The sequence below is a fragment of the Castor canadensis genome, chromosome 7 (genome assembly GCF_047511655.1).
Source record: "Castor canadensis chromosome 7, mCasCan1.hap1v2, whole genome shotgun sequence".
Classification (NCBI taxonomy): domain Eukaryota; kingdom Metazoa; phylum Chordata; class Mammalia; order Rodentia; family Castoridae; genus Castor; species Castor canadensis.
The window spans coordinates 100,913,415-100,927,622 of NC_133392.1; the positions used below are offsets into that span (position 1 = coordinate 100,913,415).

The 14,208-nt window shown below is 31.7% G+C and overlaps 1 protein-coding gene across 2 annotated transcripts in view; it reads right to left on the bottom strand.

Moving 5' to 3' along the window:
- Nucleotides 1–14,208, bottom strand: part of Tnni3k (TNNI3 interacting kinase) — a 316,805-nt gene that overhangs the window by 262,147 nt on the left and 40,450 nt on the right. Inside the window, exons 1-3 of one of the 2 annotated variants that reach the window (XM_074079756.1) lie at nt 10,574–10,637; nt 9,915–10,008; nt 95–180 (exon numbers count right to left, since the gene is read on the bottom strand). In XM_074079756.1, coding sequence (XP_073935857.1) covers nt 95–180; nt 9,915–10,008; nt 10,574–10,637 — 244 coding nt within the window. Of the gene's footprint in view, nt 1–94; nt 181–9,914; nt 10,009–10,573; nt 10,638–14,208 lie in introns of those variants that run through there. The other variant, XM_074079755.1, reaches the window with a different exon arrangement.

Below are 14,208 nucleotides of genomic sequence, written 5' to 3' on the forward strand. Positions count from 1 at the left end.
TGAACAGAGTTTTCTTGTAAACTACTGAGCACTCAAATTGGTGATCATATGTACACATAACCACTTTAAGAGGTATCAAGTTTCAAGTACCTACCTCCACAAATGCAGCATAAATGCAGAAGAGACAGACCGTTTTCAGTGCGGTAATTCAAGTTGACTTTACTGAAGGCTTCATCAGAGCTGGAAAATTATGTTATAGATGGTTACAAGTTTTGTCTTTTGGTGTATCATCTGTATTTATGGAAGAGAATCTTGTTATTATAAATTCAGGAATATATTTTTCTAGAATTCTTTTGCACCTAGAGAAAGAATTTTGAATCTTTTATAGGAAGAATTAAAATTGAATAAAGATGATATTAAAAGTTCAAGAGATCGAGTTTAAATTAAAGACTCTCATGCCCACTCTGTGTTCTACATAAAATTTGAACTTCCCAAAGTACCATGATAAACAAAAATTATGTGTAAAAAGAAAACATACATAAATGAAAGTAAGCTCATTTCTCTCACACTTAAAATTTCACATTATATTTGTGGACAAATTAGGAAAACCTTGAGTGAAAGGAAGGAAGAATAAAGGAAAGAAGAGAATAATGGAGGAAGGAAAGCAGGGAGAGCGGGAGAGAGGGAGGGAGGGAGAAAAAGAATGATGAAAAGAAAAGGTACTACAATATTTACTAAAAGGTTGGAGAAAGGAATGTAATTCAAATGTATTACAATTTCTGCCTGAAGCAAAGTTTCCCTGTACTCTGACTGGGTCAGATTCCACAGATAAAGAAGGTTTGAACTCTGGTAAGGCACTGTGATACAGACCCAGGTGAGAAGAGGAGTGATTGGATTAATGAATTCCTTGCCTTTGTCTGAACAAAGACCATTGCCCCAGGAGGGCCCTAGAGAGCCACTGGTAGCCTTTCAAAAGGAATGTAAAGCTGAAATTCTTGACCTCTTGAGGTTCTTGGTACTCCAAGGATATTTTTCAATAGAAATGAGATCATATCCTTGGCCTCCTAGGTCAATTTCAAGCTGCCTCCTGCCTATTTAAATTGCAGCAGCTTTAGAGAGATAGCAGTCTTTGGTGAGTGAGCCAAGGACTCATATCATTTGTAAAGTACTTATACTTGAAAGGTTCTGTAAATTCAGAACATTATCATCAAGGCACTCAGTTAAGAACATCAAAAACTATTGGAATTTTAAAATAGTAAAAGAAAAAATGTTATTCTCTAGAGTGCTGCTAAAAAGAGGAAACCTCTAAATCTAGGGACATTTGAAGAGCCTCAGTGAAATGCTTCAATTAGCAATGGCAAGGCCTGAGGTTTATTCTCATAGAGATGGGAATACTCCTCCACTAAACAAAGTGCACTCAGTTGACCACACTAGAAATAAATTCTGTTCACAGAGGACTGTAGTTATGACTTCAAATAGTACATGCGTTCTGCAGAACTGAACTATGATATTTGAGCAAGGTAGAGTGCATTTTCTTTCCTCATCATTTGTAAGAAATCAGTGTCCATAAATTAAAAACTGGCAACTGAAGATGGTGATGGACAATGATTCATAAGCCCTGAGCTGTTTTGGCATTTCTTCCTTGGTCCTTCTATTACACAGCAAATAAAATACACAATAAGATCACAAGACAGGAAACAAAGTGTTGGGGTGGGGAAGGAGAGAGAGACAGACCTCTGCTTATGTAAAGAACAATGTAACCAACCTTCAGCCTAAGAGCAAAACAGAGAAGGATGGATTCCTTTGAGCTAACCATAATAAACGTAATGGTAAATACTGCAAGAACAAAAAGCTTTGGGGCCTCTGTGTAAGGGAAAATAGTGTATCTCCACTATTATACAGCAATATCTACCATGGTTTGATGTTTTCAAAGTGAAAAAAGTTGTTTCAGTGGTGTAGGTAATTCTTAAAAGCTAGGTCCTCACAGTTGCTTTGGGATTCAAATTTTATCCTGATTCTGCTTTTGGCAAGTTGTTTAACCTCTCAAAGTCTCAATTTCTTCAATTATAAAAATGAATAAAATTATATAAAATATGTTGTTGTGAGGAATAAATAAAGTTAAGTGCTTACTTTATTGCCTGGCACATGGTATGTGACCAAATTCATCATTTATCGTGATTATTGTATTGTTATTACTTGTATTACCAACTTTGCTGTGAATGTAAAATTTTTTTGTAAGTATAAATGTTGGGAGAGTTTTAGCACAGTTTTTCACACCAATTGGACCTGCCTTGAACTTTCGCATTTGACAACTTGTAAAATGTCCTGATTTTTCACAATCAGTTCTGAAAGTAGTTTACGTTCACAGTGATACTTAGGATCCTAAAAAAAAAACCAAAAACACCTCTGATCTTGACTTCACATATTTTAACAATAGCCACCAAGTTCACTATTGTTATTCTAGCACCTGTCAGTAATTTAGGAGCAGCTATTGGAATCACAGTGTTGTAATATCAGTCCAAAGTTACCATTACACTTATAAGTATTTTCAACACTGCAGATATTCAAAGAACAAAAACTCCAAAGTGGGAAAAATAAAGAGAGTGAAATGAAAGTTATTGTGTATGAGAAACTGCAATGAATTGCTTTCTTAACCCATGATCTAACTTTGATGATCCACTCAATAGATCTGACACCTCACCTCTTAAACACTTGCTACGTGGCTCACCTTAGCTTTTAATGCTCATTTCAGACTGTTTTCAAGTCTCTGATATAAACTACTAACAAATTCCTGGACTTTTTAATTGCATCAGTTCTAGGCATATACATGCTAGACAAAATTCTGCCACTCTTTCTAGAATTAGTCATGACCAGCTTTGTGAAAAGTGAGCATTGAGTGAACAGAAAATACAAAATGCCAAAATTCATTTGTTTATTTTTACAAAATCTAAGTGAGTGTCTACGGTTTATATAAATAAAATTCAAAACATGATTAGATTAGCAATTTTTAATTCAACAGTTGGTTATCCATAATTGACTCAGTATAGAGTCCTAAAGATTTCCTTGCTTAAAACTTAGCTGCTGCTCAGTACTCCTCTTGTTGCTTTTGTTTTCCTCTTGAATGGGACCTCATTGAACTCATGCAACTTCTATTGATCTCAAAAAAAAAAAAAGAAAAAAAAATCAACAAGGAATAGACTACTGCAATATTTGAGACTCAAATGTGATTTTAATAGCACAATTTTTAGTTCAACTTCAATAACTAGGATGTAAATTTTTTTAAAAGGGTTACTTCCTAAATGTGAATCCTAATTCTCATTTCCCTTCAACTTTTAGTCAAATGTTTCTGTTTTGATATATGCAATTAAAATATTCAAGATTTTAAAGCAATCATTCTGAGAAATTTTCATTTTCTCTTCTACTGCCACTTTTAAAGTAGCTGTGTATGTCAAATTCACTGCCAATTGAACATCACTTATGTATTCTAATACCTCAGGCTCAATTTATTTTTTAATTTCCCTTTGCATTTTTCATTACCTGCCATGCCATACACTAACCTAACATATCCTAAAGAGTTTATAGTGCTTGTTGGAGTATGGATAAAATTCCTAATTAAAATGAAGTCACTATTTTGAATATATTCCTAATAGTAAATTCTGTCCTTAATGATTAAAAATTGTAGTTCTGTACTCAAAGGTTACTTTCTTTCCTGTAGCATAATGAACTCTTTTCCTTAGCCTTTACCTTTTACCCAGAAAATTGTGGAATTTTGTGATGCAATTAAACTTCTTTCCCATGACCTTGACCTTTCAAGAAGACATCTGACATGACCACAATGGGAACTTATTACAATGTAACATTTGAACAGTTGGTCAAAAAATAACATATTATTATCTATAAAGTGTTCAGAGATGTAGATTTAAAAATTATTTTGAAAAATTAGTTCAGGATTACTGAAATTTAAGAAAAGTCCAAAAGGGGTAAAATGAGAGTCAAAAATTTGTCATGGATAGTCTAATATCTCAAATTTATCACTTAGGTTTCAAATGACAGGTTGATACTTCCTGTGTATCAAAAAACTCTTTGTAGATTTTGCCCAAAAGAGAAAAATTAACAATCAGCTCTCTTCCCGATATGAATGCACGAAAATATCCAAAAACATATTTGTTCAATATTTCACTGATCAAATCTGCCAATTTATAATGTAAAGTGTATTTATTCATTCATACAGTAAACAATATTAATTCATATAATAATGACTGACATATAATAATAGTAGGAATAGCTAAATATGAAATTAGAAAACAACTTTTATTATAAGGTTTTTGTGAGGTTTAAATAGGTTAGGTCTTGTGAGACTTTTATAAATAATTTGCTGCTACCATAATTTTCATTTTTTGTTTTGCTTTTGAGAAGAGAGATAGGGATGATGGAGGGCAAGAACTGGGAGGAACAAAAATGGGTGGTAAGAGGAAAGGAGAGTGTAATAAGAGCTAGTAAGATAACAGCTTACATCAAATGAGAGAGAGAGAGAGAGAGAGAGAGAGAGAGAGAGAGAGAGAGAGAGAGAGATCATATGATTATATTTCACTTGGACAAATAAGAAAAGAATTAGAGAAGCAGATTTATTTCCTTTGGTTTGAGGGCCTAATTGTAGATAAGGCCTATTATTTTTTTCATTCTATTTTGTTGCTGATTGGCACAATATACCACTCAAACATGCTAAATAATACTTTCAGTCTATTTTAATTATAAGATGACATTTCCTCTCTTAATGTCCTACTTAGTAGCTTGACAGAAAGTTTCTACTCTTCTCAAATAAACTCATCCTGAAATATCTTTGGAGCTCTCCATTATGTAATGTCTAAATTGCGTAATTGGCTGTAGTTCTGAAAATAATCTTTAGATGATGATTCATTTAGATGAATATGGTGGAATTCAGCTGGGCCCAGAGAAACTTTTCAGGGAGAAAATTAAATTTTCCTCTAATTATTGTGACTGCTTTCTTATAGAAAAATGCATGTTTGATCATTTTTGTACACTTAATATATGTAATCAATTTCAAAGTATGATATTATCATTATTGACCACAGTATATTTATTTAATACCAAAACTATGTTAAAAGTAAGAAAAAAGATTACTTTTAGATGGATGGTAAGTCATAGCACTACAAAATTATAACTCATCTGAAATCTACTTATAAAATTTCACATTTCAATTAAGGGTTAAACAGGAAAAAAGTAGGCTTGACAATGAAATTGGCAAACACAGTTCTAAAATTTCTTGTAACTTAAAATATGTGGAAACAAAATAATTTAAGAGGAAGCCTTTTAAAACCAGCAAGTGAAGGACCATGATGGTTTTCAAAAACTATGGAAAACTAATAGGTATTGCCTGGGGAGTGGCTTCTTAAAAGTATATTTTTCTACTCCCACCCCTATGCAAAATTCTAATATACAACCCAGAGCAAAATTGTGAAGTGACATGAGGAAAGTGAAAAAATTTCGAAGATAATTTTCACCTATTTCTATTCTCTCCTCCCAGCTTGAGATTCGAAATCTTGAATATCATGTATTTTGAAATCCAATAAGGATGGATACAATTACAGCTCAAGTAAACAGATTACATAACCTAATTCAAGCCAATTTAATTTGATTAGCCTCATTTCCTTCAGGTATAGAATGGCAATTGCAATATCTACATCAGAGGATTGTTAACATAAACAATAGTGGTTAGTTTTTAATGAACATTTTTGAATATTCACTATGATGCCAGACACCATGCTAAAATAATTCACTTATATGCTGTCTGGATTATATGATCTAATGCACATAAAACTAGTTTGCAGCATGTCTGGTATATGGTAGGCAGTAAATTGCTAGTTTGTTTTCCTTTCAAGTATTATACAAATAGTATTACAAATGAATACAAAGAAGCACCTTTTGTGAACACATATGCTAGTTTGGAGACAGACTTATAAATAGTTAAAGAAAACATCATGAAGTTAAGTGCTCTTATACTGATAACCACAAAGATCAGAGGCAACAGAGAGAAGGGAATAATCAGACAATTGTACTTTAACACAGTACTTCTGTCTTTCCATTTCATTTTGTCTTCTTTTCTGCTCATTACTTCAACAAAATGTTCAAAGTTATGAGTGAGTGCAACTTTGTAGTAGATGAAAGTATATTTCATTTCATTCCCTTCCTTTCTCACATCAAGTTCTCATTCCAAAGTTGCTATAAATTGGTCTAAGCAAGATAATGATGTAGCTCCTTTTGTCTGCATTAGGTTTAGTACTACATTGCTCTTAATTATATTGTGGGTAAAACCTACACCAGGGAGATTGCCTATTGGAGATAACAGAGCAAGGGTGCATTATGTAGGAGACAATCTCTTTTAATGAATGAAATTAGTATTTACCAAAAATGTAATCAATAAATTTGTCAGTGAATGAACATATAAAAACAAACAAACCTTGTTTTGCCACCTGTAATTCTTTTTGGACATTGGTAAAATTTTCTTACTATCTATAATCTTAGAGAAAGATTTATGTCAGATAACATAACACAATTTGTTGTCTTAGAAATACTCTTTATGTTATGTAAGCCATGACTAAGGATGAGAAATAAAGAAATTCTTATCCTTATGCATCATCTAGATACTCAAATATTATGGTTAATTTAGCCAGCAACCTTTAAATTTTTGGTGATCCAAAGATAAGGCCATTTATATTCTTGGCATATTAGCCTTTTATTTATTTGCCATCCATCATTTTAATTCAGAAAAAAAAATTCTCAGAACTCTGCCATAGAAATAATTGGCTTCTTTCTAGGCGATGCTGACTCCATTGATGGACTCAGACAAAGCACAGGATGTTATTTTTCTGTTTGTCTGTTTGTTTGTTTTGCTTTCTTCTCTATAGACCATACCGATGACTTACTTTCTGCTCCTATGTCCTCATTCCTTAACCAATATCACCTCAGGCAAAGACTTCTCAATGCAACTTGGAGATCTTTTTAGAAGTATAGTTTTAAAACTTTGCTAAAAGTATGTATAAGTATTTTACCATATATAAGATTACGTGAGGAATATGTTAAAAATTCAGATTCTTGGAAATCATCCCCATAGCATCTGATTCATCTGATATGAGATGGACCATGAAATCTGTGATTTTAGCAGGTACTGCAGATTTCCTTTCATCGAACTACTCGCTCCTAAGAAACATGACTCTAGAGAATGGAAAATCCTCTCTTCAGTTTTATTATCCTCTATTTGGATAATAGGACATTTCCATAGCTTCTAGCACCATGTTACTGCTTTCTTCCCACAATCACAATTATACTCATGAAATTTACCATCCATTTTGATGAGATTTCTAATACTCTAGTCTCAACATTTTTCAGATGCCAGTCAGAATCTTTAAAAGCTATATTTCAGGGTTTAGTACCACCCTTAATCATTGCAAAATTTTACATTTTTAATTTAAAAATATTCTTTTCATATGAAAACATTTTATCCTCACTTTTTCATTTTCTAAATGAAGTGTTTGTTATTCCCACTCCATAAAAAAAGTCCTCTTTCATGCTGTTCTTATTTAGTCTCTCAGTCACAAATAGAGACTGCAATTATTCAATTGTATTTGGACCTTGTACTTAGCATTTATTTCACATCATAGGTATCTACTACTCACCTCATTTTGTAAAGCAAATGAGGCTCAAAGAGGTTAAGAAACATATCTAAGGACATTCAGCAGGAGAAGAAATATGGAGTCTTCTAAAACCATGTTTATATCACTCCAAAACTCTTAAACTGACTAGCAGAACTTTCTATTCAACTCAGATAATTTGGTCAACACATTTTCTTGTCTTTCCTGGACTTTCCACGACACCCATCCATTTTTGTTAGATATGTTGACTTCATTGTGCCTTTTATCAAAATTCATAATAAATCATGACCTAAATCTTCTTTTTGTATTTGAAAACCATCTTTTTTCTTCTATTTAGCACTTGTCATAGCCAGTCTTCTGCTGGAGTTATTTATGTATGGGAGTTTCCACCCAACCAAATTGTGAATTCCTGGACCAAGAAGTAGGGTATAGTAAGAAGTCAAAAGATCTTACATATCATATTCTAGCATTTACCTGGCCATATATTCTTGACAAGTCTCAATGACTTGTTTATTATCCATAAAAATTAATATTATATACCATATAGTATTATGATAAGGATTAAATTATATTTGATATATGATGTTTCTAGAACAATAGCTCCTTGAACATACTGGTTTTCAAATTCTGGACTGTAAGCTATATAACTGACATTGATTTCTGTCCCTCAGCCCCAATCAAATTATCAAAAAGATCATATTTGTTGCATTTTGTGGGAATTTAAGAAAAGTCAGGTGTAGCATGTGTTGTTAAAACACTTGTTAGTTAGCTAAGTGTAGTGGAGTATACCTATAACCCAGCTATTTGGAAATGTGGAAGACTGTGAGTTTGAGGCCAGCCTAGGCAAAATTTAGTGACTATATCTCAAAAACAAAATACAAATCAAAGTGTTCTAGGGGCATGGTTCTTAATGGTAGAGCTCTTACCTATCACATGTGAGGCCCTGGATTCAATCCCTAGTTCAAATAAAACAACTAGTAGTTGATGTGGTATAAGAAAAACCTACATCTGAAGTCCATTGTTAAGCCTAATCCTTAAAAGTATGTGAGTAATTTCAGGTAACTGACATATTTTCCTAATGCTGCCTAAATAAAAAGTAAGAATAAATAAATGATGCTTTGGCTTTATGAAGTTGAGGAACATTTCTTCAATTTGATCCCATTCCATTCAGCATATTTATTTGATTCACAAAGAGTTAGAATGTTTGTGATTAAATTCTACACTCATATTACTTCCAACAAAATAAATATGCATTTATAAATCTTCTATACCAAAATGTCAGTCACATCTCTTATCAGAATTTCAAATATTTTCCTGTGTCTGAGTATAACATGATGTTACTTGGAAAAGTGGTATCCCAATGGTATTTTATGACAAATGTATCATTTTGGGCCAAATGGAGAGAATCAACTGTTTCCCAAACCATAAACTGAATACTTGTGAAGGTCCTATCAGTTCTGTTGATAAAGTTCAGATAAACTATATGATATGTGAATGATTTTATTAGCTAGTTATATGAGATTTATATATTTACTGTACCTGAAATTTATTTTGAAAAATATAATGTCATTTGGTCATTTCTTTCCATTTGTTTTCTAAGTAAAATGGAGGGAATTCTTCACCCCTCACCATACACACACCCATGAGTGCATTACATGAAACAACACCCTAAAATTAGACATGACAAATTGGCTTACGTCTAATGTTTCCTCAGTCAGACAGCTATCTTCAACAAACTGCATCTAATTTCTCAATGCCAGATTCAATTTCTCCAGAAGGTTGTTTGTAAATATAAGGATCCAGCGCCTTTTTTCTGAATATGTGTCTTCCGAGGTTGTGACACTATGCCAGATCATTATTCTCTTGTTATGAAGAAAAAAACCCATTAAATGCCTGAAACCAATATCATGTTATAGGATTATTCAGGTGAAAAATGATACTCATTTCCCTTAAGGGACAAACTTTCAATGTCAAGAGAACAGAGGGTTTGTTAAAATTGGGTTTACCCTAGTAACCCAAAGAGAACATTGTGACCAATCTACCACCACAGTGTGGGAAGAGCAATCTTGCTATTTGTTGCTGGCATAGATTACAAGAATGACCTAATTCCAGAGAATATTATTCCAATAACAGCTAGCATTCAAAGGCTAGTCCTTAGCTTTCTCTCTTTTTAAACTTTAGTTGGAGGAGAATGCAAGTCATATATATATATATATATATATATTCACATAAACATGTACAGCTAAAAACAAAATGAATAATGAAGACACTTAAACAAAGAAGTAATAATTTTGTCAACCTTACCCAAATATATGCCTTAGTTCTGTAAATTCTTTTTCCTTGGTCTGCAGATCATCTTCTAATCTTCCTACTATAATAACATAAGTTTCACTTTCTTCTTCCATTCATCTAGCAAAGAAAAACAAATGGGATTGATTCATAGCTGTGTTTCACAAAATGTCGACACAGATAACAACACACAAGTAATCAAAACTCTGTTTTTTATTCTTGATTCTACAATACTTAATTTAAATTACTGATTGTGAGTTTAAATGCAGATGTTTATACTTAAAATGCAATCTTATTGAATGTAGTAATTAAGAACCCATTTTATATTCCATAATATATTTACATACAAGAATATATTTGACTTATTTCATTTGATTTTATTGCATTTTAATTACAGCAATCTCAAGTTGCTAGACAGCATTTTTAGGTTTTTAAATACTAAATACTTAATATATAATTCTAAAATCTGTATATCCAGCAGTACCCCAAATTTTTCTATAACATTATAGCAAAGAACTAAAACAATGTTTTTAAAGAAATTTTCTGTTTTATAAAAATCTTTCTGAGAAAAATAATTCAGATAACATCCCAAATATTTGATATTCTATGTATACAAATTAACACATACCCCAGTGAGTTATTAGTTATTTGTAACTGTAATTGAAACATGTTACTTTTAAGGAAGTAAGAATAATTATCAGTACATGTTTGGGTTGGTCTAGATTTATAATTTCCCATTTGTTAGTAGTTTTTGCTTTTTCTCCAGTGCAGTTCTTCAGGTTACAAGATTCCAAGTTCAAGTGTAGAGACAGTGCAGTTGAAAAATTCTTTGATAGTCTGGCTAAAAATAAGCCAACCACCAAATGGAATGTCATGCAACAATGACAACCAATGAAATAGTGTGTGCTTTCAAGAGTGAACACATAAAGGGAACGAATCAGTTTATTTAAAAGAACTGCATAAAATATAATAAATGCTTCAATAAGATTATTTGCTTTCATCATTTGATTACCTATCCCTACATATCTCTACAGGCTATTTAATAGATTAAAAAGTGATTCCGTAGAATGTGATCATCACTAAAAGCTGTTGAAACTACCTACATCTTCTTTCAGGATCTTTTTCTCCTTTGTCAAAATAATGGCAGTTGGACAAGTATGATTGGTTATAGAATTTGTCTGTATCAAAGAATAATGGAAACTTATACATTTATCATGTAACAAAAAGAAATGAATGTGGTTTTGCTTAAGTATGAGCTTCAAAATTATATTTGTAGAAAGAAGTTCTTAACATAGACCATGATTATTCCAGTGGATTATTCTGTCATAAAAATCATAGATAAGAATCTAAGACACTGAGTTTGACAAAATAATAAGAACAATAAGGTTAAGGATAAAAAGATTAAATGTTTGTCATAATATAGACACTAGCCTAAGGGCTTTACAACTATTTTGTCACTATTACTTGATACAATCTTGCAAGGCAGATATTATTCACATATTATAGATGAGAAAATCAAGAGTTGCTTGCAGGTAGTAGAATCTGAAATTAGTTCTGAGATTATTTGACTTTAACATCCAAGATAGATATTATTATTGGTATTCTCATCTCTTTATATATGCATATTTCTACTGATATAAATAAATCCTGAGTATTATAGAGTATATGAAAAATCCAGCAAGAAAGTTAACAGATTTTAAACAGTTAACTTCTCCCAGATAATCTTATTATACCTAGAAGGTATACATTTTGATCTTGAAATTCACCCCCAGAAGCTATAACTTTAATAAGTATGGATTTCATAGTTACTATAGTTGGATATTCCAATAATTCTCCCTTCTTTAATCAAATGCTTAGATAAATTCCTGATTCCTCACACCTTCTTCTCAGCAAAGGTTATCGAAGTTCCAATGGAATGGGCTTCCATACTGGTAAGGTATAGTTGAAGAAGTCAGTATTGGTTTCATAGACATCCATGTCTTGCTTGGTTATAACCTTCTCGTCTCTCCTCATTTAGCACCTGCCTGTCAAGGCTGTTGATAGCTGCTCTGTTGCAGGAGCTTCTGGTCACTTCAGCCTATATATTTTCATTCTCCTTGCTTGAAGGCCAGATACTTTCAGTCCCATCACCTTTCTCTCAGTTCTGTGTGACTCTCATTTCATCACTTTGGAAATTCTTTGCTTTTATCAAGTCCATTAACCCAGGAACTAGACCTCCTTAATGTTTCTCTATGTTGACTATACGGGATAGTCTTCTTTAAGAGGCTTGCACACTCGCAGAGCTACATCTTGGAAAGCAATGTACTAGCTCTCTCTTCTCTCAGATTTCCCTAAAACAACCCATGATTTGTATACCTTGAGTCTGCAGAAATAGGGGTAGGAACAGAGATCTAGGCCTTTAAGAAAACATCTAAATCTATTTTCCTTGATCTTTTTTCTTACTTCTCTTTCATTTCAAATATTTCATCAGAGTGTATTCTTGTGTATGTTTATTTCCTCACATTTGAGAAAAAAACTAGCTCTTGCTTACATTTTTTCCAATTTCCTGCTTGGGATATAAATCTGAGACACTACTTAGGATTTTCAAAAATAACCTTATTCTCCCCAAAGTCTGGAACTAATAAATTAAAGCTTTGGCATTGAAAACTATTATTTCTGCTATAAGTATGAAAATAAGTCAGCAACTAAATTGAATTCTCCCATGTTCTGAGGCAACAAATGTTATTGAAAAAAAGGAAAATAGCAAAATAAGAAATATAGGAAGTGAAAATGTCAATAATTATTGCAATATTGATCATTATTAAACTACAATTTTCTAGTTCTAATGGAGCAATCTTTATAAGCCCCTTCTAAGAACGTAAGTATAGGTAATGGGCTAAGGAAAGTGGAGTAATTCTGCCACCTTCATCAGGGTTAAAAAAAAAAAGACTGGGGTAGTAAAGGGACTATATAGGAATTTGTACTTGATGTTCCATTTTTTTCTGAAAAACTTAATAGAAAACATCTATTAATTTTAAAAATTAAAAAAATGAAAGAAAATTATAATTTCTTAGTTAGATCATTTGAGCTTTTCAAGGAAAGTTCATGATTTATAAAGAAAAGTCCAAAGAGTTTATGATTAATAGTAGTATTTCACTTTTCTTTTATATTTGCTTGCTTTTTCCATTCAAAAATGTCAGTGTGGATTTAGTTAATACATTACTTCTTCAATGATTCCTTTTTGACTCAACTTCATGTTCTACTGAATTAACTGAATCCAGCATTAATGCATCCATCTTCTCAAGTTATTTATCAGGCTACCTCTGCACAGAAATAATATGTTCTAACACTCTTTCAATCATCATATTTACATTCTTTTTGAATTTCTTTATTTTGAGTTCATATGATTTATTTATTCCAACCTGCCCTTATGCATCTGCTATTTATATTTTATACAGGTTTCTTCATAAATATTGAAAAGAATGCTTTCAAGATGAAAAGACAAAAATTAACCTTGACACAGTCTACCTTTCTTTACAACAGAAAAATTATAAAGAACTTGTATTCCATGTAATCAAACTGATGTGCCTGAAACAATTCTTATCACATTTATGGCATGATTTAATTTAAATTTAAAATGTAGATCATTCTTTCATTCATATTTATATATTACAAGTATTACAGAGACCTATATTTTCAATATGCTTTATCTGGTTGACAAGCAACTATGATAATCATTGCTTGAAACACAAGAAATTAAAGTCACTATTGTTTATATTTAATTTTTTTCTCTTTCTTTTTGATAAGCTTTAAATGATTTATATTGTAACAAAATCATTTAAAACAGAAATTGACCGTTGCCTAAGATACCTATACTATTCAAGTTTTCAAAATAATTTAATTAATTTGTTTTTAAGTAATATGTTTCTGCATTTAGACAAGCATAATTCATAAAATACATATTTGGCAAACATATTTCCTTTCTTTTCAACTAGAATATCTAAATTTATAGTGTGATGGATGGAGCTATAAATTGCCAGCATGAATCTGAATATCACTGAAGAAGTATTCAGATTAATCCTCAAAAATAAATGGAACTTGGGAATCTATCATAATGAAAATAAATGTGAAGAAATCACTACTAGTGTAATTTAAACAGGTATTTGCAGTATCTCTGTGAGAGTATATTAAAGGAAAAACAACATTACTATTGTTGTTTCTTATATAATACAATGGCAAATCATAAAATTTAAACTTTTGTGTGTCCTGCTTTGTTGGTAGGTGAGCATGAAGTAAAGTTTATTAAAAAATATAATCTCAACAGGATAAA